Source organism: Anas platyrhynchos, chromosome 10 (assembly GCF_047663525.1).
Source record: "Anas platyrhynchos isolate ZD024472 breed Pekin duck chromosome 10, IASCAAS_PekinDuck_T2T, whole genome shotgun sequence".
NCBI classification, from domain to species: domain Eukaryota; kingdom Metazoa; phylum Chordata; class Aves; order Anseriformes; family Anatidae; genus Anas; species Anas platyrhynchos.
Window position 1 is genome coordinate 18,903,364 of NC_092596.1, and position 27,118 is coordinate 18,930,481.

General features: G+C 33.8%; 1 protein-coding gene across 13 annotated transcripts in view; it reads right to left on the bottom strand.

The window, feature by feature from the left end:
- Positions 1 to 27,118, bottom strand: part of DIAPH2 (diaphanous related formin 2) — a 250,622-nt gene that overhangs the window by 207,026 nt on the left and 16,478 nt on the right. For 9 of the 13 annotated variants that reach the window (XR_011811856.1, XR_011811855.1, XR_011811854.1 and 6 more), the window contains 14 exons: positions 25,632 to 25,808; positions 24,113 to 24,217; positions 19,710 to 19,730; positions 13,847 to 13,986; positions 12,706 to 12,780; positions 12,551 to 12,620; positions 11,740 to 11,876; positions 10,600 to 10,708; positions 8,405 to 8,515; positions 6,984 to 7,102; positions 6,479 to 6,595; positions 5,417 to 5,535; positions 3,932 to 3,996; positions 2,229 to 2,333 (listed from right to left, as the gene is read on the bottom strand). Coding sequence is in view for 8 of the 13 variants with exons in the window: in XM_072043112.1 (XP_071899213.1) it covers positions 2,229 to 2,333; positions 3,932 to 3,996; positions 5,417 to 5,535; positions 6,479 to 6,595; positions 6,984 to 7,102; positions 8,405 to 8,515; positions 10,600 to 10,708; positions 11,740 to 11,876; positions 12,551 to 12,620; positions 12,706 to 12,780; positions 13,847 to 13,986; positions 19,710 to 19,730; positions 24,113 to 24,217; positions 25,632 to 25,808 (1,470 nt within the window). In the remaining 5 variants the exon portion in view is untranslated. Of the gene's footprint in view, positions 1 to 2,228; positions 2,334 to 3,931; positions 3,997 to 5,416; positions 5,536 to 6,478; positions 6,596 to 6,983; positions 7,103 to 8,404; positions 8,516 to 10,599; positions 10,709 to 11,739; positions 11,877 to 12,550; positions 12,621 to 12,705; positions 12,781 to 13,846; positions 13,987 to 19,709; positions 19,731 to 24,112; positions 24,218 to 25,631; positions 25,809 to 26,180; positions 26,272 to 27,118 lie in introns of all 13 variants that reach the window. The other 4 variants (XM_072043114.1, XM_072043107.1, XM_072043111.1 and 1 more) reach the window with 3 other exon arrangements.

The window sequence follows — 27,118 nt, forward strand, 5'->3', positions numbered from 1 at the left end:
CTGAATCACCTAGTATTTATAAACAAATGGTTTCCATTTTCAAGACAATGTACTAGTAGCACTAACATTGAAGAGAACAACATATGAATTTATATCTAATCGATGAACTAAAATAATTTCCCCACTCAGGACATCCTGGAGAGCTGTGGCAAAGATGGTAATAACCACACTTGATTTTAAGAACACTAAACTGCTGGTGGAAGGTTTTTGAATTAAATCACTGAAGCAGCTAGGGCAGTACAAGACTTGTTGTAACTATCCTGACATCTTGTGTGGGCATGGGGGTGGGGAGTGAAACAATCATGCTTGGTTTTAAAACTGTCTGCACTTGGATAGGAAGGAAAAATGAGCAATTCCAATATCCATTCCAATAAATTATTAGAGTGTCAAATTCACAGACAACTGTCTTTTAAAAATGGTTTAAAAACTGTTTCCGGAGATATGCACAAAATGCCACATGAGCTCATATTGTAAATCCTCTACATACTAAGGAATCTTTTGTTGCAAAATCATTACATAATGCAGGCTTTTCATTTAATCTAATTTACATACTCTTTCCATGCCTAATTATTTACTACTTCTAGTTTAATGAAACCAATTCCCGCCCCCCCCCCCAAAAAAAAAAGTAAAATACCATGCTGAAAAAAACTGAGTGCACCTAGAAATAAATGTCATCACATTCTAAGCTAGTTGAGAATGTAAATGGGAAACATAACTCAAGATTAAAAAAAAAAAGGTATAGATATGACAAAGTTAAGATATATCACTTAACTGTACCACTATTAAGAATGAGCTGTAATGTCTAGATAATATGAACTGTGTTGGCAATGATATAGCTGGATTAGACTAAAAATAAATTATTGACTTTGCTTAAAATGTGTTTCTTTGTCCCATGAACTATGCAAGTGTACTATTACAACTGTAATGCAACAACTGGTGGAGAACTCATTAAAACTGATTGACAAATTTCAGTGTAACTGTCTTGTAGAGATCTGTAACAAACATTAAAGTGGATAGGAACTAGGCATGAGGCATTGAAAGAAGCGTTTGTGAAGGAAAACAGCAATAGAAACCATAAGGTTTGTAACCACAAGTTACATCAATGACTTGCATTGAAAACCAGTGACACAATGTACAGCAATCCATCTGTTAAACACAATGTAACATGTTTATAGTAACAAGTAACAATGTAACAAGAAAGCCTGTGCTGTGAAAAGGCTACAGCACAGATTATTTGTCAGAAAAGGACCAGCATGTTGACAGCAAAAAATGGCAACCAGGTTATAACACAACATATGCTGTTCCTCCTCTTCTAATACAAACAGGAAGACCACAGTTATTAAGGTACCCACAATTAGAAAAAGTGCAACAGGCAGGCATTGGCTAATGCTCACGGAATGGCAAATTAGCTAGAGTGAGGCAAAAGGATCAAACTATAACAACTACTGGTTGCCAAAGGCCTGCCTAAAACCCCACTCATCATTAAACAAGAATCACCCAATAGATGTAATGACAACTCAACACAGAGCATCTCTTGCTTTCCACCTCACAGGTGATCCTGGATAGATAATCTGGACACACATTTTTGGTACCTGTGAGCAAAATTTATGAAGAAATAAATTCAAGTAAAATCAGCTTGGCTGAAATTATGTATCACCTTCCCCTTCCATGAGGTTTTGAATTTTTTGTTACATTTCTCTCTTATACTGTATAAAACTACTTCAACATTATTTTAGAAAAGGCTATAGCCTGGTATCTGGAGTTCAAAAAAAAAGATTTATTATCAGACTTCGCTTGCATGCACATTCTGAAAGGCATTTAAGTTATGCATGCACAGCTATCATGATTTCTACCTTTGCTACTCAGATATAAAGCCTTCTGAAAAAAAAAAAAACAAACAACACTTTCTGCAAAACATATAGAATTAGTGATATTAAGGCATAAACAACAAGGAAAAAAATGTCAGGCTAAATTTAAACTTTTCATAGCCTAAATATTTTTTTTTTCAATAAAGCAGGTATCTAGGACAGATTTTGAACACACTGCTATTTGAAAAAGACTACTTCCATTAAATAGCTTTAGTAGTTTACACTGCTTAAAAAACAAACCAATACAACTATAACATACATTTCAAATTCTACAGAAAGAACATTCTCCATGGCATTTTCCTCTTGATTCTGTAAAAACAGTTTTCAGTTGAAGAACTTAATGTAATTTAGTTTTATTACCTGTGTTCGTAGCTGTTTGATTTCTGTTTCAAGTTCTTTGATTTTCTCCTCTCGTTTCTGCAGTTCCGCTTGTGCCTCCTGTCGAGCTGTGAACTCTTCATCAAACTGTAACAATTAATCATAATCACAAAAGTTTGTCCATACTAGATATTATAATTTCATGAATTCTTTGAACAATAACAAATATAGACAATGTACAAGTCAATGCACCAGTCAATGTACAAGGAGGCATCCAAGTAAGTCACTAATACCCTTGATGTCCCTATATAAAATGCAAAAGTCCTATTTATAATATTTAAGTATGACTGTGAAAAATTCTTACTATATTTTCATCCTGCTACTGTTTGCTAGGCTTAATACATTATTAGCATATTCAAAAGCTTCTGTTAACTCATTCTTCCTCAGGACAAAACAACCAATCACTAAGAACACATGTTGACTTGCAGCAACAAAGTACATTCTGATGCAGGATTCTGTACAGTAGCATTACAACAATTTGCCTTCTCTAAAATTCAGACACCATAACTGTACTAAAAATGAAACCCCATTTAACACTGAAGGAAGAAAAATTGACTGTTTCACTGATTTCTTTTGAAATTCTTATTACATTCAAAAAAAATATACTACACTTTGGTCTGCAAAAGGCTTTTTAGGCTAAATAGTAAACATCAAAATTTTGAATGTTTTAGTATACAACACTATGTACAGGTTTTAAGTACTATTGCAGCCAATATAGTGCACTGAGCATTTCATATCATTAAACAGACTGTGTGATCAGCTGAGATTAACAAATTATCTATTAAATTCCTATCTCCTAGATAATTTTAAAAGTAATTTGAGAAAGCATTAATCAAGCTACTGTCAGCACAAATATGAACAGTGATAAAGCAGAAGGATAAGCATCAATTAATTCAGAAATACAAACATTTTTATTACAAGAAGAACACAGCTGGAATTCTACAAAATTATTTTAAAGGTCTAACCTCTTACGTTTCTGATAATATTTCAAGACTTCCCATAACTGAAAGGCTAAGTTATCAAGTTCCTAATAGAAGAGAACTGGACCAGAAGAAAGTAGTAGTTTGCAAAACTAGTTCTAAAATACCCTATAAGGCTCAAATGTGAATAATACGGAAAGAAGCTATTCTTCCCCATAACATAATACTTCATCTTGGGCATTATAAGGAGCTAAAGCAGTCTTTTCGTGTTAGCATCTCCATAGTTAGAGTTGATGCTTTTTGAAACATTGAATGACCCTGCCTTAGGTAAGTTTACTCAGGTTTGAAGCCAGCACTAGATGAAGAGCTAAGACAACTCCTTTCTTCTTCTCTGCACTCCTCCCCCTCTCCCCCCCTTTTTAAAAAGCGTTATTTAGTCATAGTTAAACACCTAAAGTGCAACACGTTTCAGGACAAAATAGTAGCAAGTGGAAATCTTTTCCCATCAGTTATCTACAGCAGATTGATGCAACTGAAAAATATTCACAGCTAATAGTAATCACCTGCTTTTGATTTTGGAGGAAGCTGGAATCTGAGCCTTGCACAGCAACGCCCCCAGAGCTATTAACTGTGGAAGAACAGGACTCCTGCCTGTGAGATTCATTGTTTCCAAATTTCCATTAAGTTTCTACTGTGAAACAAGCCTATAGCATTCTCGTCAGACTTCTGTTCCATAACTTAAAAAGAGTAGTGACAAGGACTTACTTTTCTGGAAAATTCTGCTGCCTTTTTTTCACTCTCTTCTACTTTAGCTTTGTCCACACATGCATCTGAAAGTTGAACACACAAAAGTCAGGTAAAACATCACAGCTCCACAGCTCTAGGGTCCCTTCCAACCACAATTGCACCATGACACGAAAGCAAGAAACAAAAGATAAAATGAATTACTAGGCTGATCTGACCAAACATTTGTTGAATTATTTTGATGAGCAAAATCTGTGACTATGAAAAAAAAAAAAAAAAAAGCTGTGAGAAGACAACTACTATTTTTTTAATATGAATAACTACAGCTTGTTTTGTCTCTAACAGATTACAGTTTGTACATAATGATTTTTGCCCTTCTAGATTAATCTACTCCTAAGTATTAGGTGAAAAAGGACTCCTACACTAGCATGAAGTAATAGTTACTTCTGAGTTTTCAATTCAGAAAGCCTCCTTCTGAGATAAGAAACCCAAAACTGAGCTGCTTCTCATTTTAGTAAAATTCAGAGGTGAAGACAATTTGGACAGGCTATAAAGCAGGTTTCTTCACTCAGTGGTACAAAATATTTCTATTGGTTTATAATGGATGGTAAAAAATATACTTTTTATAAGTGAAGCAAACAAAATTAACAGTATTATAAGTAGGAACTGGCATGGATAGACAAACCAGTTATTCCCTCAACTACTAGATCAATGGAAAAGATTTTGAGGTAAGATTAAGTGACCAGGTTCCTAGTCATAACTAAATAAAATACAGATACACCTTTTTAGATGTGGAAGTTACTTTTTCAGAAAGCAGTTCTTCCCCACCCTTCCAACGCAACCTGTACAGCATCCTTTCTCACCTTCTTTTACCAAAAAAGCTTTTTTGGTAAATGAAGATGTTCTCAAAGAGTAACTACTTCCTTCTATGAAACATTTACTCCAGAGGATGCCACTATTTAAAGAACACAGTCTATTCCACCCATCTTAAGAAAAGCTTACAGCAAAACTTTTAAATGCTGTTAACTGCCATTTAATTGATACTGTATTTATTCAGCTGCTTCTTTCACAGATGACATAAAGAACTGCAGGACTCTGGATGTTCAACTGACTAGTTTAGCTTACTAAACCATCTCAAATGTCTGGAAAATATTCTTAGAATTAACCCTATAACAATTAAAAATTCATTAACAGTTAATGTTAATACAAATTTTGGTACTTGTTACAGACCTGAAATTCATAAAATTTATGAAAAAGCAATTTTTACTTAGCAAGACTATCAGATTCAGATATATGCCAATATAACATTGGAGAATAAAACTTCATCTGTGTCATTTATTAAGGGCTGCAGAGCTTAATCTGACCTTTCCTACAAGTAAACCTGTAACTTACATGCAGGTTTCTATAAAACTGAGAAAATTCATGCAAGATTTTTAGACAGCAGCACAGAAAGGAAAACATACACTTTAGTAAAACACAATGTAAGATTGCTTGTAGTATACAAACCAACAAGGTGAGTAAAATCCACATCCATTCTTCCTCTGCATTTAAAATCTGGGTCCATTCCACTAGAGTGCAATACTATCTGTGATACACATTCTTCGATTATCTTGTAATACTGAGGTCTAACAAAGAACACATTTTACAAGACAACATGAACAATAATTTATGCAACAAGGAGTGGAAAATGGGGCAACTCCTAATATAAGAATTTTACATTTGCCAGTAAAAGGATCAAGCCAAGTATTACTTGCATGCTGGCTAATAAAGCACTATTACAACATTAACTACTTCAGTATTTTCAACATACGCTGCAGAAATTCTTTAGTAAGTTATCAATACACTTGCAGAGTTATTTTACTGTTAAGTTAATCGATTGATATTCCTCTCTAAACAACTGTATCAGGGTCCTGTAACATTAGAGAATTCTGTGCTCAGAATTGTTAGTTGTAACCAGTGCAGTGTATTACACACCTCAATTCCACATAGCACTGAGTTTTCAAAGTAGGAAATGCTCAAGCCTGAACTTGCAATATTTCAAACTTCCCCAAAAAATTAAGAACTGAAGATTTCTCAGGTTATATTTTACTTCTTAATTTCATTTTGCACATCAATTGTTTTTATCATTAACTTACAGGAAAACATTTCCTAAAACAAAAAGCTATACGTAGTACTTCTACACTGCTAAGATACAACGAGGTGCACATACAGTAAAGATAAGCTTAAAGAGGAAAGAAGATGCAGAGCATCGTGAAAGACTTTTGAATTACTAGTTATACAACTAACATAAGTTCATTGAAGCCCCAGAAACTATCAAACTCAACTGACATGTGCTTAATAAATTAAAATATTAGGGGATGAGGGTGCTAGAGAAAGTAAGTCTCAAGTCTTTTAAACAAGTATTATATTTAATATGATCTTTATAAAATTAACACTGAGCAGAAAAACAAGCATCATGTAACATATCAGCTACAGAGCAAACTACTCGTAAATGATCATGAGCCACTCAATTTATTTTATTCTTCCCCTTAACACCTCCAAATATCAACCCTGACAGCTGACTCTTACCTGACATAGTAATCATTCCTGATGAGAAGGAAGTGTTGGAGAATCGACAACAAGTAGCCTTCAGAAGTAGTATCTTTCAACATATTGTACAATAGGTGAAATACTTCATTCATATCAGTGCAAACATTGTTAAGGAAATGCACGAATTAAAAATAAATAAATAAGAATAAAAAAATAATATTTTTTCTTACAACTTAGTTATCAAAACTAAGTTGTTATTTTATATTTTCATGTATCACAAGCCAGAGTTTAGTTTAGTAAAATTTAGTTTAGTTTAGTAAATGCTATTCACAACATACTGAGTTCCTAATTATTCACATTGAAATCACAAATATTAATACTAATTTTCTAAGTAAGTTTTTAACAAAAACAAGTGGAATGAGATGTGCTTGAGCAAGTCCCTGCAAAATCTGCAACTGCGACAAATCAATTGCATGTAAAGCTTTCTACCTTTCATTTAATAGTTATTAAACAAATGTAATAACACCATTTCTACAAAGGATATTCCATTTCAGCTCTGATATCATTGAGACGATGTGACAGTTCAATCAAGTCTTCGTCTTTGTTCTCATCAAACACTTTCAACTGAATATCAAGCTCTTCATTCTCCTTATCTTTCAAGGCCTGTTTTTAAGACAGCGCATTTTAATTTCGCCTTTTGTTTCCTAAAGCAAGAATTCCACCACCACCACTCCTACCCCTACAAAGATTACATCATGGCAAAATCTAAGACATAAAACTTAGGAGCAGAAAATACATCTTTTAAAAAGTTGTAACTCAGAGATTTTTTTAAATGTTATTGCACAGTTGAGGAAAAATTAAGGCATAATATCAGCCAGTAAGGCAGAACAATAAGCCAGTATCAGATACAGGCTATAGAAATATGAAACTTTCTGACTGAGTTTTATTTTCTTCATGGAACACAGTTGACAGTTCAGACCTCAGGTCAAAGCACGTGAGGTAAATTTCAAAGCATTAATAAAAGTGAATGTAAAAAACCTGAACAAGTGTAAAAGACATACTAAAAAACTTTTAAAAGTCATTCTACAATACAGCATGAAAAATATCTGTGGTACACTGAGAAACATTTACAAGTAAAGCAGAGAAGAATAAAATTAGTATTACGAGTTAGGAAAAAAACGGTTTTCTTGAAATACACAAATACTTGAGAGACAGGTTTAACTTTCTACTGGGCAAATCATAAAAAAAAAAAACTTAATGCAAAAACCATTAGTGTGAACGTACTTCATGCTCTAAATGAAAATTTGCCGGGAGTCGTCATAACTTGATACATACAAACTAAATGCTAAGTATGTGTTTCTACTTTTGTTGTTGTTGTTTATGTATTCTGATTCTAATGTTTGAAAACCAGAGAAGCATACTATGAATACTCAGAGCATGAGACAGAAATATGGATCCTCCCGAATTTTTCTTATTTCAGAACTGCTCTGCACTTCAGTTTCTTGAAAAATAACCCATTCTACCATGTCTTCTATCGTGATTTATTATAATTCAGTTCATTTGACACCCCACTTACCCCCCAATTCTTAAGTTCTAGAAGCATTTATTAATCATGTAAAGACTAATTTTCAGTAGCTGTTAAAACACAAACATACACAAAGAGCTCTTTAGGCTTTCAGAAGCTCTATAACAAATGAAGACTGCATGATCACATTCAAGTACAAACATGATATAAAACCTATGTACCCTAAAAAAATAGACATATAAGTATCAGTACCTTTTCAAAGCAAAAAATACAGTTGCATGAATTCACACAAACATAAACAGGTATGTCATAATTTCTCACATCTCCTGCATGCCTTTAGAATATATAAACAACAACATGTCAATGAAGCTATCTGTTATTCTTCAACAATCTCAGGTAACAGGCTATCATCAATTCCAATCAATATACAAACTACGTACAGGCAATATTTTCTTCAGGCCACAGCGTAAAAACTCATTTCTCAAGTGTATCCTGAAATCAAGTTCTTCTGGAGATGTAACAAGGGCATTGATGAGCTGCATGCAGGCTACCTGTTATTGAAATTACAGGAAAAAAAACTTTTAGTATGCATGCAAATGAAAATAAATACCTATTGTCTTCAACTATTTCAGTTTACTCTGTAAAAAACAAGTATCAAGAGATTGATATTATTCATTACATTGTACGCAGACAACAGTTTGACTGACTTATGCTAGTCAAGCATCAAATACTGTCCTGCTTTCATATTATGAGTACTTCTGCTACTTCAACATGGTATCAGGTAAAAAGGATTAAACTTCATTTCAGAAAGTTATTACAACACTACAGTTCCACACTGCAAGTCCTCTTCTTCCTTAGTACATACTAATTTGAAAACAACCTGTTGTTTTTTTACAGTACTCAGAAATTATGTGAAAAATAACACACACTAAATATTTTGCATCAGCAGGTGTCTTTTCTACTCCTGCACCTCATTTTTGCAAAATGCCTGAAGTTTCAGACTATGGGCCTAATGCTTTAATTGAACAGCTGTGCACTTGAATTAATTTTAAAACAGGTACACAATATCATAATGCCAAAGTGCTGACACATTATAAGACAAAAACGGGACTCCAGGGAAATACCATGAAAGAACTGTTAACTGCAAATAGAAGTAGCATTAGGGTAGACATAAATAAACAAACAATGGCTTCAGAGAAAAAATCAGATAAATACACCCTTCTAATTTTAATTACATTCACTATTTAGTTTTAATGGCACATCCTATGGAGCCTTAATTTCTATTAAAACACTTTCAAAGACACTCCCTTTATATAGCTGCATCATCTGCATCATCTGATAATGTAGTATCATCACATTTGCTTCAATAATTCGTATGTTACCACCAAGACATAACTTAACAAGCCAAAAGTACAAGTCCAATCAGAAATTAATAGAGAGAAAAGGTGCCATCTGCTGTGATTGCTTTTGCCAGAAGAGATGTTGGCCTAATGACTTGTGCCATACATTACAAGTTAAGAACAGTTTTGCCAGAAACAAGTTAATGAGTCTTACGATTGTATATTTATTGAAGTATAAATGTAGTTTGGGGGTGTTTTTTCATTCGGAGGGTGTTTTGTTTTGCGTGGTGTTTTTTGTTTTGCTTTTAAATCAACAAGGTCAAGGTTGGAGGTATCAAAATGAATTTCTTTTGTGATAACATTACTATTAATTTAACAAGCATGCTTAAGATGCAATCTCATTACATAGTATCAAAACAAAGGCAACCAACCATTTCAGTTAAAAGTGCTTTCAAAAAGTTAACATGTTTATTAGTAGTAGAAAGATAAATGTCAATCTCCATTTCATCTTTGGCTTTCAGGAACACCCACCCACGTTCATGGTAGCTAGCATTTGTCAAGCATTTCCACCTACATTTCATAGTTATTCTAAATTATTAGTATTTTGAAGTAATTTGCTTATTTATGACAACATGATTAAAAACCCTGGGGGAAAAAAAATAGTAAGTATATTTCATGACTTACTTCTCCAAGACTGTACCTTTAAACAATAGAAATAGCTTTAACTGAGACTCCAGTACAATTGAGTTGCATATGGGTTTCTCCCTATCACAAACTAGACAAAATTTTATGCTATTTCTGCCAAAGAGCTTTAAATTCCATACTTTTGAGTGACCTAACCTTTAATATTGCACTTTACCAAAAAGATTTGCTGGGTAGATATTTTCAAAATTGACAAATTTCAAAAGAGAATACAAACTCCATTTTGTGGATACTATGACCAAATTGCTTCTAAGAAATAAGTTTTACCCAAGTTCATACAACACTGCTTGAAAGCAGATGTCATCTATATAAACTTGCTGAACACCTAATCAGCTCCAAAACATGAGTTTCAGATACTAAATTAAGACTCCTGTAGGTGACATATATGATCTCATAATGGATAAAGGGATCCCTTCCATGCAAAAAATCTAATATCAGCAGGTCTTTTCTATTTTTCCTCTTTTAGTAAACTGGAGTAATAGTAGTAAGTAGTTTTCACTGGTAAATAATTTAAAGATTGTTAAATGGTACACGGTCTTTTAGTATTTCAGATTTCTTAGCTATTGGTAAGCATATAAAAAACGTAAACCCACCTGCAGTTGTAAGAATTCATGATTCTCCAGTCCTTCAACAATCTGAGAAAAGCGTTCTCTATTGTTCCTCTCAGCAGCAGTTGTTATAGCTCCTAAAAGCTTGTCCAGCCTAAGAGAAAGATGAACTGTCAAAACGTATACAACTCCCAGCACTGTCATTTTAAAGATTTGTAGTCTTTATTTATGCAACGCAAGATTTTAGTGCAGTTGTAGATAATCTGAAAGCATTTATCTACATTCATCTACATACAGCTGAAAACAAGCCAAGAATCAAGCATTAAAATATATACGTTTAATGACATACCTATGTAAAGTTGAAAAAAAATCAAGAACTATGTGTTAAAATATCTACAAGATTAATGTTGAACTATAAAAGGTTGTGACATTCAGCTAAGAAAGAAGACATGGTGAAAAAAATTACTACCTTTGCAAACTGCGCAAAGTACTACCAGAAATGTTTAATGCTAGAATTCCCAAATAACCTGTCTTTTCAGAACCCTTATGTAGTGAATAGGCAAAAACAGTCTGAAGACAAAATTCACCATTTTTTATGTTCAGTAAACATATGCCAAATGATTATCTTTATTTTACAAAGACAGTGGACATACCTTAACATGTGATGCCAAACTAGTCAATTTCAAAAAATCATCAGTTCATCTCCCCTCCTCAGATGCTGATGTCCTAATTGAATTCCTCCCAGTAATGGGACCAGTTGTGCCCCACGGTAACAATTTTAAACACTCTAAATCTGACAGCTTTCCCTGTGGCAAATAGAAGTTTGCTATTCCGTAACATTCTTCTCAGGGATATATGAAATAATCTATGCTTTGTTTTTTGTTTTTTGTTTTTTTTTTTTAGCAGATATTTATGAATGTTGATGGCTTAAGTCATCTCTTCTCTACAGTACATCATTATATATTTTTCAGACATTTTTCAGGTCATGTTTTATAAATTTATTTGCTTTTCTCCAATTTAATGCATCAGAACAGGTGAAAGTCTCTTCTCATTTAAAATACAAGTAGCATTAATAAAGCAATGGCATAACAGATTACAAATACATATACAAGTTCTCACCTGTGTCCTAGCTGAGAACACAAAAGCATTCAGAAAAAAGAATTTTTCTTTTAATGTCTTACTTACATATTCTCCTCTCCAACGATGCAAAGAGCAGAAAGTATTTTTACTGTTTCTGTCATCATGTGTGGTTGCCTTGGATCAATTGCTCTTGATAACAGTAAGAGACTTCTTTCATCTCCTAGAATCCTTTGCAATCCGTACTTAACAAAACAGAAAGCTTACAGTGAAAATAAAATATTGGCCTCAAATTCTCATAATCATTGGATTTCAGAACCTTAGGCACCTTCAGACACATGCACACGTTCCATATGAAACTTGGTAACATTCTACTAAAACCTGGCTATTACTGCTTGGAGATGGAAGTCAGACTCCCAGTTTTATATTTGATTTTTTTTTTCCAGGAAAACAAAATTCAGTTCCTAAAAAAGATAGCCAATCTTGTAAAATTAGGTACCAGTTCGTATTTTTTATCTGAACTACCTCAACAGCATGAAGAGTTAGTTCTTATATTTCCACCTGTCCCACCCTACCCCGTAACAGCCCCTGGGCAAGTCAAAACACACATACACACACACACTAAATCATAGAAGTCAAAAACTAAGCTCGTTTTTATTGTATACTTGTAAAAGAGCTGAAATAGGGTAGGTCAAAAAAAACTTTCATTGGCATTTATTGAATTTATTTTTTTTTTAATTTTCATCAAGTACAAGTAAGTTGGCAAAAAGTTATATTACCTTAAGACCTACATTTTAAGAGTCTGCTAACAAAAGATATATGAAATTTCCTTGCTTTTCTAAGATTCAACATGCGACATTCATCTTGAAATCAAAAAACTACCATACCACAAGTTATCTGCATTTTAAATATTTCTTACTTTATTGTTCATAAATGCTTTGAGGCACTGGATAAGTTTATGTTGATTCTTCTTATCAATATTTTCTTGCCTTGAAAGGAAAAAAGAAAACAACATAAGTACAATCTTCACGTGCTACCCCATCTCCCCCCTCTTCAAGTGATTTGAGTCCTTACTGTTTCTTGTCCAGAAGCCTTTCCAACACATCCAACATAAGTCCAAGACCTTCATGTCCAAAATTGTTAACCCAGCTGGAAAAGGGAGGGAAAATGCTTCTAATTATTTCTTAATCAAACCTTAAGCTTACAAAGCTATGTCTCCAGTACTGCTCTCTTCAGGCATACTACTGTAAGTCTCACTTTCCAAGAAGACCTGATCAACAAGACCAATGCTTAATTCCAGAAATTAGACTTTATTAAGAACCATCAGAAAACTCAAGAAACTATTGCAGACAATTGTAGGCAACTCATTTATCCTTTTACATTGTGCTGAGAACTACGTTTTGGTGCCAATAAGCATGCGGCTGGATGTTTCACAGAAAGTGACTAATGGGAAAGAATCCCACATTCACACAAATTCTATTAATCCTCGAAGTTATATCTGCCTACACCTCTGTGTATCCTCATGCAAAAAATCACTTTGAATAAAACATTCAGAAACGTCCAATCCTCTGGAAGGCAGTAACCCATGCCACTGCAAGATCTTTAAAAAAAGTTCCGTAAAACTGAGTAAGAAGTTTGTTTAAAAACAAAAAGCAACAGTAACAATAATAATCATCATCTTTTATCACTTAACTAGCAGTTAAGCTATGATTCTGCCACAATAGAAATGTGGAAAACGGTTTTGGAAACATCTCGTTACGGATTTGCACTGCTTTAATAACTTCCCTCACAAAATATTTGTTTCAGAAAAAAACAGATTTGGTTTACATAGTTCATACTAAGAACAAAGTTTCATGTATAAACTAAAACAGACTTAGGCAACCTGTTGGAGCTAGTCTGAATACAACTGTTGTACCATTCACTTCCAGAGTAGGAACAGAATAAATCATTACAATCAATACAAATTTCGTCCTCAAATTGCAGGGTGCAGACAATATTTTGATATTCAGTCATCCTATTTGATATCAATGTGTTATTGACTACTGATGTAAAATGAATTCCCACCTTTAAAAGAAGGGATCTCAGAACTTTCAAAACCAACCCTTTTTAAAGCGTTAATGTAAAGGCTCTGGCAAAAACAAAAATAAAAACCCAACACTACTTTGCACTGATAAAGAAAAACAGCATGATGAAAACCAAAGCAGAAGTTACTCACCTGACTGGATTGCTGGTTAGAGACACTCTCAAAGACTCTAGACAATTGAGAAGCTTTTCCTCTGCAATTCCGGATCGCAATTCATGAATATATTCTTGTGAGGACAGTGTGCATTCATGCTTGCTGTTTTTCAGTCCACCCTATCACAGAAGAGAGAATGCTGCTTAACGGTATATAGATCATTGTAGCATGTAAGCAGATGGTAACACATAAGCATGTCAGTATTTCCACATGAATTTTAAAATCACTGTTTTCCCTGTAGAACTATTAAAGACACCTGACCGATTTTCGAAAAATGTTTAATACGTTGGATTTTGTATCACAAGGGTAAACATATTTCTGGCATCTTTTTCACTTCCTTGAAAAAAGTCCATGTACCACATGTTGGATATAAAAACCTACTCTTATATTTCAATTGTATTAGCATATTTGACTGCTTAAGACAATCTCATTTAGCATTTGCTTCACAATACTGCATTAGAAACCACCATAAACATATACACTCCAAACCCCCACAGTTGTTGTTACGCTTCTCTTATCATTCTCTCTTTACCTGTCTTCAATATTTATTTTTATAGCTGCATTACCATATCCTGACACTCAAATTCTCTCTTCTGCAGGAAGAATAGGAGGTTAAGCCACTGAAGATGACATTGAAAAGGAACTGGTACCCACTGACTGTTAAATTGGTGTTTTCAAAACCATGCAAATACATGGCTCAATGATTTCTTGTAGAAGAACTCCCTGCTTGGTCACTAACAGATCCCTAGAGGAACTTAATTCGTTATAAAACAGAAGAATGATGTAGAAGATTTCACAAAGAGCTCATCTCCCTGCTATAGTGCCAATTTTGAAGAATAACCATGTACAAACGTGTTTCAGTATACCTTTCAGTATATCTGTTACTCAGTTTTTAGAGCTGTAGCATTCAAAACCATGAACAGTGCTCAAAACATTTTACCAAAAGGTGCAAATAACCCTTTGCAGAGCTCTGATCAGCTGTAGAAAAGTAGGCTTATCTTCAAAGCGTGGTTATCACTAATAGGCAGTTGTTAAAGCTCCTTACCTCTCTACAGTTGAAGAGAACCTGATATAGTTGTGTCATGAGTGTAAAGGCAATATTAAAAATGTCTGACCCAAAAGAGGATTTACATGTATTTGGTTTTACTTGAATCAGGAAGTTCAAATGCTGTAACCTTCCACTTGTGCCTCCTTCAGAAAGCTACATGTTTCATGAAGTTTGCTTTCCTTTACTTAAATTCTTAACATTCGTTTTCCAACAATGACACTAAATATGGTTGTTGACAAAATAATGCCTTTTCTACATTAAAGTTAACGATTATGACCTACATATATCCCAATGTTAATTCATATAACAACTATTAAAATGTTTGCAGTATATATTCAAATATACACAACATCAACAGGACAACAATCTGACAGGGACTGTGAATGTATTAAGACAAGAGTGCTCTCAAGCCTGTGTCAGCTTTGGAGATGTGGATGTGAATAGTGCCTTTAGCTAGCCAATGCATGCCAGTTACACATAAAAGGACTAGGAGAGCTAAGAAGATGAGAAATAGCATATAAAGGAACTATAGTCTGTCAATATCAACTTTCTAAACAAAGGAATGCTGTTATGCAAAACATACACTTGGCTTTAAATCAAGGAAGCATATTAGTACTACGTATTAATAAATCATAATAGTACTGCAAAATCATTATTCTCAAAGTCCGTAATGTAAAGAAGTGGAAGACAGGAACAGCTTCATGCTGTTCACTGCTTTGGAAGGAAACCTGGAAAAGATTATATGTGTTACTATCACTATCTGCATTGTACTACATGCAGTTTTTGTCATCTCAGATGTTCCCTAAGAGTGTAAAAAAAAAAAAAAAAGCACTGCTGTAAGCCAAAAAAATATAGAGAGAGATAATGGAAGCTTCAATCATATGTCTTTACATATGAAGTTAAACCCTAAAAAAGCACTCCAAAATGCAAGACATGTTTGGTTTTCAAACGGTGATTTCCTGTGTCTAGCCCTTTCACTGTAGCTTGCTGCAAACTCCAAAGAAGTACCTACACAGATGAGGCATTTAAGACTTTTTTGTAATGTTTTCTTTTATATGTAAACTTAGCGTGCTCTTGCTGACTCTCTTTCATAGGCACTTAGGACATTACTGAAGATCCTCTGTTCTATTTCCTTGCTTCCGTAAAACTCAAGATTCCTTCAAAAACAGGTACAATTTATGAACAGGTGAAAAGTTGCAGGAATTGGAAGTATGATCTCCTAAGCCTTCTTATCATGTTTTATGGAACAGGTGTACTTTTCCATTTCTGGCATAACTAAGCACCTTTAACTGCATGACAGTAAGAAACCACCTCAGCTTCCTTCCCCCCAACCCTTCAAAAACAGATTATCACTTAAAGTGGCTCAAAAAATCCATTCTCAAAGCCTTTTATCCAAGTACTCTAAATCATACTAGAGAATTCTCAGCTTCTTAACAGGATTACTTCTTTGTTTTCTGCAAGCAATTTGTCAGTCTCATTCCACTCTTCTTTCCTCTAGCCACGCTAAACTCAAGTGCTACAACCAAGTGCTATTTCTTTTGTTTCTCTATTAAAAGTTTTATTTGAATGCTATATTTAAGTACTGCTATGCCTTTACATGGTTCAGATTTTAATATATATATTTCAGTTATTCTGAAAGCACAGCCTAGAAAAAAATGGAATACAAGGTCACAGTTAAGTATAGGCTTTGTGTGAGAGCTTCTGGTAAGACTGACGGCAAAAGTACAAAGGGATGTAGATGACTAGGTCCCACACTAGAACTTTCAGAGATTAAATCGAGCATAAGATGAAAGATCTTAGAAGTAACTTTACAACCAGTCACCTCAGTATTACAACTAAGGTATATAATTATTCATCTATGATCACTCAAACGAAAGCTTGGACCACACATTTAAAATAATTCTCTGAGGAAGTCAGAAGTTAAGTTTAAGGAAAAAAATAAGTTTAAGGAAACTGGGAAGTCTCACCAGAAACAACTGTATGAAAGAAAGCCCAGCTTGCTTTCTCAAGAAGAAGGTTAAATCTAATGAAATCACACATTTCAAGTTTTAAGGGACAACAGTAACAAGACAGATACCTTACAGCACAGAACATAACAAAAAATCAACTGAAGTATGGCTTTCTCTCTACATGTTTAATTATTCCCTAGAAAAACAGACAATAATTAAATATTTTAAATATTTCTGTTTTCAGTTTCTCGTTCTACGTTGGCTACAGGTGCTAGACAATAAATTCTTCCCCCAGTAATTTAGTAAATGTCAAAAGGGTCTTCCAAAGTGTCCATCTTTATACGCTACTAAGGTTTAATTGCCAGAGGAGGCCTGGAAACAAGGTTAGAAGCCAATATCTAACAAAACAAGAACAGAAAAAGCATTTTTACCTTCATGAGGAATATGCCAGTATTCTCTCTACTCTGTGCTGAAGAACTATGAAGCACCCCTACACCAAACAGATGGGCTGCAACAGTTAAACTACGAGACCAGAAAAATCTGTACAAGCTGCTTGTCTTTGAGGCACCAGACGGATAAAATCTCACTGGTTTGAGGCTAAAGCTGAGTTCATCAGCTGAAGAAGTTTTAACTATGTTGCTTCCAATAAACAGGCATTTTTTACTTCAGGGAGAATGCTGGTAGCCAGTACATTGACTAGAAATCTCACAATATCATAAGTGGTCACTTCTTTCCAATTCACTGTACCTGTTACAGAAACAGCTGGTACCAGAACACTTATTAATGAAGTCAAAGTAGTAGCTTGTATTCCATCCCCATCACCTCACATTAAATGACTGAACTGAAGAGTTTTTGTATACCGTCTATTAATGCAATTCTGTTGCTATGCCAAGCAAATGAACAACTATATTTTAATTAGAGCATAACAAGAAAGGCAGATAAGACAATTGAGGTGGTGCTCAGAGACCTTTTAAATTCTACATACTTGCAGCACATTTTACTCAGATAAGCAGTGTCCTTGTTCAAGCTATGAGTAAAAATGTTGTATCATCTCCTGTACTAGAAAATGAAACTCTATATAGCACCTATCCCTTAGACATTAGCCAGACTTGCTAGCTCAACCCAACAAAACCAGAACCTAGTTCTATGTCAGATATCTATGTTAGCATCTTACAGTTAAGCATAGTTGTGCCATTTCAATGCACTTATCTCTGCCTTTAAAAGACAAGAAAGGTTGCTAAATGGGCAGCTCAAATGGCAAGCAGGCACCAATGTTTGATGTCCCAAATAAAACTCAAATAAATTAAAGCTCCAGGTTCTCCAGAAACAAGCAAACCTCCTCTACAACTGTACTATACTCCAACAGTATCAGCATCAACGGCACGAGCAGTCCAAAGTTCTCTTCCTTTCTAACCATAAAATCTGTAGCTTTTCAGGAAAGTAACTACATATAATATATACAAGTTTCAACCTTTTTGTAAATGAAGTGAACAAGATAGTTGTCAGTCACCCAGAAGGCTCAGTCTGCCTGGAGGCATGCTGGTCTGGAACTTAGGGAGCAGCAGGTGGATTTATTTTGTTGTGTGTTTATTTTTTGTTTATTTATCATTCTCCTTCTCAGAGTACAACACCAGTGCTGTCAGATGCACTCAATTTCCAACTGATGAATCCGATAAAAAACAAACACTGAGAATAAGCACAACATGCATTCTTTAAGCCATTATATGTGTGCATAAGCCATGCTTTAAGAAGGGTATTTCTTATTTTCCTAGTTACTTGTGCAAAAACATGCTTTTAATGCATAACTATTAATTCACAGTCTAACAGAGAAAAAGAAAAGGCATGCAGAAAATGACATTCTGGTATATTCTATTGCGCATATCCCAATTTCCTTTATAAAATCTCTTCACAAAGCAGCTGTTCAGAACAATTCATATTACAAGGAAATTACATGGGAGCAGCAATTATTTGAAACTGGTTTGAATGCATGTTAATAACCTTTGAGGTAATGATTTTTATGGTGTTGTTTTTGTTTGTTTATTTTAACTACAAAATAGAAACATTGAATACGACCTAAGTAGTAAACCTTCCAATAAAAAAAATATAATAAATAAATAAAAAGCCTGCTTGGCTACAATTAAAGGCCACCCATAACTAAAGAGAACATCTTTACTTTCAGGCATTCTTTAAATTGTAAATATAATTATTCCCAGAAAGTCATTTTGATCCTTTTTCCTGGATTTAGTCCTGATAAAAGTATCAAATACTTGTTTTAAGAAGTTAAATACCAATAAATTCAACCATGACAATATAAAACACAACCAAGAACCTATTAATGCAATAGCTATGCTGCCTATACTACTTAATTGACCTTTCTGAATCCTGTGTTAATCCTATTTACACTGATATCCTGGAGCATATCCTGACATTTTCACAGTGAATGAATTTTCACTATGAATGGTAACAACGTAACAAAAATCTGCATCTAAACAGAATGAAAGAAGTCAAAGACTAATTTCAAGTTTCAGTTGATTGCCTTCAATACAAAAGCACAACAAGCCTAAACTGTATTGGTTGCTCATGATGAGTAGATGAATTCTCAGAGTTGCAAGTCTCTTGAAATAGATCCCTAAAAAAATTAAAATGAATCCCTTGGAGCAATAAATAATTTTATAGCGGTAAGTTAAGTCCGACTGTGGTCAGAAATAATTATTCTGATGAAGTAAGGATGCATTTATGCCCATGGAACTTTTAAATCCATGAATGTCTAAATTATTCTAACCTACTCTCTAGAAACCAAAACGTATTTATAATAAGAAAACAAAACTATCATGTTCATACTCACCGGAACTTTACTTCCGACTATCTGCATGCAGTGGTCAGCCAAGAGAGGTTATTGTGTGAAAAAGATAATAATAATAATACATAAATAAACACAGCAAAGTACTTAGTAGGATGTAGCATCACACAATTTTTTTCAATTTAATCATTAGTAATAGTTACACTCTTATTATTTGGTCAAAATGCTTAAGAGTTACATTTTCTCAACAGGAAAACAAGTTCTACTGTAAGAGAAAGAATTTGAAATTTTTATGTTCCACTGCTGAATCATCAGTATCTCACACATTTACAAATAGCTAAATGTTTAGCCTGACATCTACCTCTGGAGAGATTAAGAGATATGCCATATTGTTAAAATTAACAGGTCAGGCACTGTAAAAGTGAAAAGAAACTAAAAAGAAGACACTGAGAAAACTACAGAAAAAAAATAATGTCATACTGATTTTCTTGTTTTTACAAAAAATCATTTACCACAGTACTTTTTTATCTATTTAGATGATGTCATCATTGTATTTAATTAGATTTTCATAATCAAAAACATAGCCTACCATTATAAATCTAACTCATACTTCAGAAAATCTCGTGCCATTTTTCTTTAACTGTTCAGTATGTATGCTTTTACATGGATGATTAACCAGTGATTTACAGACGGATATTTTCTCTTTTTCACCATCGAACAGGAAGTCTGCATATTCATGAACAGCAAGTTGACTTCACACTGGATTAACACTTGACAGAAAGGCAACACAACTCTGCCCTGTTCCACCAGTTTGTGTAAATGACCATGATCCTGTAAAAAACTGTACTATGGACTTTGCCTAAACATTATAGACCTTTTCTTGTCAGCTATTTTCTACAATCTGAAAGCAGACCTTTTAATTGAATATCCATGTTTATCTGATCGATAGCCTGAGACGGTATGATTTTCTTCCAATATCTGAATTTGACAGTATCTGTTCAGCATCTGCCTGCTTTGTTTTCTACTTTTATCTTTTCCGTTACTCTTTTAGGAACTCTTTCAGAAGACATAGTCCTCTCAAGTCTTTCACAATTACCTCTTTTCTCCTCTTACTGACAAAGCTTCCTCCAGAAGCACAAGGTGCAACTGTCATCACCAGTCAGGCAATCTTTCTTCCTAATTTACAACCTTCTCTCACCAATGTTCAAGTAATTCGATATGACATAAGATGTCACTAAGATCAGTTCTGAAAAAGAATTCTGAGCCTTCACCATTTCCCAATTACCATTTCCATGGTCAACAATGCATCTCTACAAATGAGAGAAGAAATCGGAAGCCCAGATAATTACTTCACATCAAAGGATCCAGCTTATTTGCTTCCATCTTTCCTCAGTCCCCCAAGAAAAAGGAAAGCTTTTTTTCATCCATTAAAAATCAAGGATTCTCACTCAGAACTCTGAGGACAACACAGTGTTTCAGAAAAGCATGGCCAACAAGCTGCAGATGGCACGCAGGGCAAAGAATATGAAGACCGATTTTTAAGTTGGTTAAGACAACATGAGCAAATGAGAGTGATACTTCAGATGAATGGAGAGATCTCAAAGGCTCAAACTAAAATGACCATGAGATGGAACTGGAAAAAAAGTTGCATCAATTGGCCAGTGTGCTTCATGAGCAATGAGCTCTAAGTGTAAGAAAAGGCCAAAGTATCTTCAGTACAGAAAAGAAGATAAATGAACAGTTATCTGTGACGAAAGAAAGGGAGAAAATTTTAAGTAACATCATTTTTTATGCAGTCAGCATTTCCATGGAAGACAAAGCTGAGGACAGCCTGACGAAAAGAAAGCTTGCCAAGTCAAGACGTGGTAAAAATTGGTTAGGGCTTGAATTCAACTAAGTCAAATTAGTTGACTTAGAATTAGAACTAAGTCTGTTCGGCCAAACAGAAGATGCAATTAACAGTGGAAATGAAGTTTGGCTTTATTATAAGATCCCAATCAATATTTTACAATTGAGTTCTACTTCATACATTTTTAAGTCAATTAAGATGCTAGCTATTTTCAGGCTATGAAACTATAGAAAGCTCATTCATGTCTCTGAACAACCTTAAACATCCCATTCAGATGGTGTGATTCAATTGCAAGGAGCACACAAAGTTCGATACAAGCCCTTTTTCTGTTAGGAAAAAAAAAGATTCTGCTTATCTATAGAACATCCATACTGGAGCTGATTTAAATTAAAAGCATATATTCATGCATTTTGGGATTTTTTTTTTCCAGTTGTTAGTGGCAAATGTACACCCAGTTGCTGCAGCTCATATGGTAGGCAGTAATGCAGTCTGTTAAAATTTTTCAACAGTTAGACATGCCATGCTTTTCTTACTTTACTACTGTATCATGGTACTCAAGGAGTCTACATTTGAATACCTTTATATGCATGGGAGAGAACCATCTCCTAATTAGTTCTGGGAAAGAAATGCCATGTAAATACTTTGCATTGTGAAAATTTCTGCTGCTTCAATAAAAATATTTTTGCTTATAAAAAAAAAAAAGATTTAACATTGATAATCTAGTAAAAACAAAACATTAGAACACAATCAATAATTCTCAAGACAGCCTAGGCAAAGCATATTAACTGAAAATTTCACATTTACTGCATAAGCTTGAATAATTTTCTATTATCCTGTATATTTAGCTAACCAATGCTTAATGCACTTGATTACTTAAAATTTGCAGTCCTTCACTCTGTCCTTTAAGGTAAATATGTGCAAGAATATCACTCCTCTTAGAAGGGTAATCACCATTTGCACATTGTAATAGAAACTTTTCCTCATTTAACTTTTTAATATTTAATGCAAAGCATTTAGGTTTAGTAATTGCACGTGATTCTAGCTTTTTTTTTTCTTTTCCTGAAGTTTAACTCCAGCAAGCTGATTTTAAATGTTAGAAGAAAAAAAACACTTATTGTGTCATTTGCAGTCTATTCTTACAGATTCACTAAGTAGACACCAAAAATAATCTTATTCTCTGCTCCATTTAATTAAGAAGCAAATTACTATTTAATATAATGTTATCAGTATCCCGCAATCAGATTCCGCCATATAGAGCTGCTAGTGCTGTTGCGATGAGGTGTTTGAATAATTACTCCATACACAGGCTTCGTGTCTAGTAAGCTACTGTTTGCAATAAAAGGTTAAGCGTGAAAAAAAAGATGAGATTCATCCTAATTTCTAAATAAAACCATACACATTATCTAATTCTATTGAAGAACCATGTTGATATCAAATCTGGTATCTTGAAGAATACTACTGCCCCTTAAATATGAAAAGCTAACCCCTTCTACCACTTGCCCCCAGTGCTGATAAGCAGTTCTGACATTATTGCAATTAATTCAGTTCCTTAGAATTCAGTACTATAATAGTTCTTTGAAGTTCTATATGCAGCAAACAATGTATACAGCAACAATATATACAGCAAACAATAGAACAAATCAGGATACAAACTATTTCTAGTGAAATCATCCATTTGTATTTGTGTTTTGTGCAATACTTGTGTAGCCTTGTGATTCATTCTCTTATTACATAAAAGAACTGTATAGTTCTTTTTGTATATTGCCATAGTAAATATTTTAACACAGAAAAAGCATTATTGTTTTATTTTATAACTACTTAGTACTAATATTCCCACTACTGAAGAAAATGAATTGTAGCTCATCAGCACTTGAGATGATGTTGCCACACCCAGCAGCTGTTCAAGCATATACTAGTTCTCTTACACTTACTTCTATTACCCCAAAACAGACATTTTTCAAAAATTCTCCATGGAGGATCCATCAACTAAGGGTTAATCAGTCACCTTTCAGTACAGACAATAGCCAACACAAATAAAAGGTCTGAAAAATACTTTTCTACTTGAAAACAGTTTCAAATAGACCATCTTTTCACTACCTTCATAGTATATAAAATGATTAACAAAATATTTAACACAATCTTCAAGCCTGCTACATGTTCAAATTAAGCTAAAATCTTGACTTTATTTCTAAGCAATTCAAATATTTTGGTTGTCTAACACTGCAAATTGCACATCCAGTATGTATAACGTTACTTAAATCATAAAGTCATGCTGTCCTTTCCAAGTACTTCTGGTTCCAAACAAATCATACAAATTGCACAAAAATATTTTATAGTTCTATTATCCATTACTCTTCATCAGTGAATTTGAAATTTATTGTGATTTACAATGAAGCAGCACCTTTCCACATTGCCCAACTCAAATGCAAACACTTCATACACAGCTGCAGGAGTTTCCCCTCCTACCACTCTTAGAAGGTAAATCCAAACAAAATAAAACAAAACAAAACAAAAAAAAAGGAAGTTTCATCTTCATACGCATAACCCTCACGAAGCTAACCTTATTAGTTTCACCTGTTTGGGAGAGGCGACTACTTACAGATTTGGCAGTTGCAGAAATGTACTGGACAACCATCTCACGTTTTGTTGTCAAGTCTTTATCTCTTAAAGGAGCTTTACGGTCTTCATTTAAGTTCATGTCTTCCTGTAAAGAAAGAGACCATCGGGATTTTATTTAATATTTTTTATTATTTTTATACTCCTTTTCTTGTACAAAATGCTCATTTTTAAGCAGAAGTGAGTTTTTCCAGTATACCTGCTTTAGTCAGTTTAACTCTGATCTGATTTTCTAATCTAATACTGTCCCTTAAAGTGCCTGCTGTTTTAAAGAGTTCATCAAAGATGCGATTGCACTGAAAGCAATTGTCATTAAAATGAAATTTAGCTCAAAAAATAAAAACAGATGACAATACTCATTACAGAAGTATTAACTCTCATCACATTCCTGTGCCTTTTTTTTTTTTTAATAAAAACACAAATTTTGTTACAACTGACAATGTTCCTGCAAAATTGCTTCTACCCAGAAGGCTCAGATTACATGTATTATTAGCTTGCCACTGGGGTAGATGTGACTATGTTTCAACTGATATATTTAAAACAACCTTAAAAATCCAAATACCCTACTAGATATGTAAGATGTATAAATGCCTATTTCAACTTAATAATTAAATAAAAAATGCAGCCGTTACTAGCCATGAATATCTTGCCATTAAAAATCAAGGTTACATCAGATTAGCAGCTAAAACCATTCAATATTACTGCAAGAACTTACTAGTCAATAGCTTTTCAGAGAAACACTAGTCTCTGGAAGACTGAGCTATTGTCTTCTTCAATTTATATTACTTGGAAAAGTTAAAAATGAATCCTTTAATCTAACAAGAAAATCAAGCAAATATTATCCAGTCTTTCAAACAAGCTTCCTTGAATAGAAGAGAACCGTGCAATGGAATGGGACAGTTCTTAGGCCATGCTGGCAGTGTGGAAATTTATGACAATTTTCAAGAATGATACAGAAAACAGTACCTAAAGCAATCTCAAAAGGTTGCCCATCCTGATGCTTTGTGTACCAACACTAATCTGCATGACAGAATTAATACACATCTATTTCTAAAGTTTGCTTCTATACTACTAATAGAAAGCTAGAAAGCATGCTTGTGAGTGGAATCACAAACCTTGACAAGGTCACCTAAGAAAAAATGATCAGGATTATACAAAATTCAGCTTTGAATAATTATATAATCGAGAATTAATGGAAATTATTATTTTCCAAAGGCATTTACTTAAGTTTATTAAAAACAATCCCTCAACAGCAGTGCCTAACTACCACAACTACGGCATACAGAGATTATCTTAATGAAATAATCCCGTTTCTCCCACTTTTTTCTCCTTCTTCCCTTTATTTTCTCTGAAGAAGTAGTCTAAGAAATTTGTATAGAAAGGATTCCATCACTCAGAGCTATCAGCTGTTTACATACCAGAACTTCCAAAACAACATTTTAAACTTACTACTACATAAATAACATGAAATTCTCATAAAACAATTTGGCATGTCATCTTACCATCATTTTTTCAAAGAGATCCATAACTTCTTTTTCTGATAAGTTCATGCAACGTTCATCAACAAGTGCCTGGGAAAGTGGGATTTCACTTATAGTAGGTTGAGCATCAATAGGATGCTGAATAAGAGGTTTCTCTTTTTTCACTGCTGATTTTCTGAAGCTTGTTATTCTGTCACGCTGTAAAGATATCCAATTAAAAATAAGCAGAGACAAACAGAAACATAGGAAAACAGAGGCATTAACTCAATTATATGATAGTAATACACACATTTTTAGTTCATCTCAGCAGCAGAGACAAAATTCAAACTACTTTAAGTAATAATTCTCTTACATTCAGAGATTAGTTTTCATAGAAAAAAATATTTCAGGTAGATTCACGACAGGTTACATGCAAATGCGATATGATGTCCTAACAGTTTCAAAAGTATACCATCTACATTACATTCTTAGCATTTCAAAATCCCAAGTTGATCTTCTGTCATTACTCCCTAATTATTCTCATAGTGAGTAAACATGGTACCACAAAGGTCATGTCCAACGTTCCTTCACCTGAAGAGCTATAAGCCTTTGGAGGACAACTGAAAAAGCCAGCGTTGGGAAGGAGGCACTCAAGTTCATCAGGCTTATTAAAAAAATCCTGCTGAAGTAAAATAAAGTTCATAGAGGAATTAATGCTCCTAGTTCACAACTTCTTGAAGTGCTTTTGAGCACAGACTCCTGAAATTAGCATGTAATTTTAAAAAGCCAGGTAAAAGATTACTCACATAAAAGCAGCCATCCATAGTTAAATACACATAAAGGACATTAGTGAAAGCATACCATATAGTTTGCCATGACATTTCACTGGTTAACACTGACTTGTTTTATGCCTTATACCCCCCAACACACACTTTTTTTTTTAAAGCATGCTTATTCAGTTAATTTGTTAATATTGGAAACAACAACAAGCACACCTTCCTTATAAGGCTATTTGTTACTGTATTATTTAATATCTAACTCTATCCTAAATAGAGTTAGATGCAGACTTAGAAATTTTTTTACTTCAGTAAAACCATCTTTACAGATAGGTGTGCATATATATACACACACACACATATGAATGCAATGTTACATGTATACAAATTTTGTAAATTAACTGTTTGCATCAACAAATATGAGTATATTTGTTTTAGGCAAGGAACAGCCTTATTAAGATGTGCTTTCATTTACCAGCAGCTTACGTAGGGTTACCAGTATCATTCATAGCATTTATTGTAATATCTATCAATACATGTAATACAAAACTTATGTTGTCTATAATTAACGCACGTAAGGTGTAAAAAATTCGAAGTACTGTTTCATTTGTATGAAACAGATTAATTTAAAATTAGTCCAATCTGGAGGGGAGAAATTCGATTAAGTGCTTTTGAAGACAGGCAAGAGCAGTTGTTCATTGATTTTTCCTGTTTTATTTCGTTGTGGTAGTGATGTTTTTTTTGTTTGTTTGT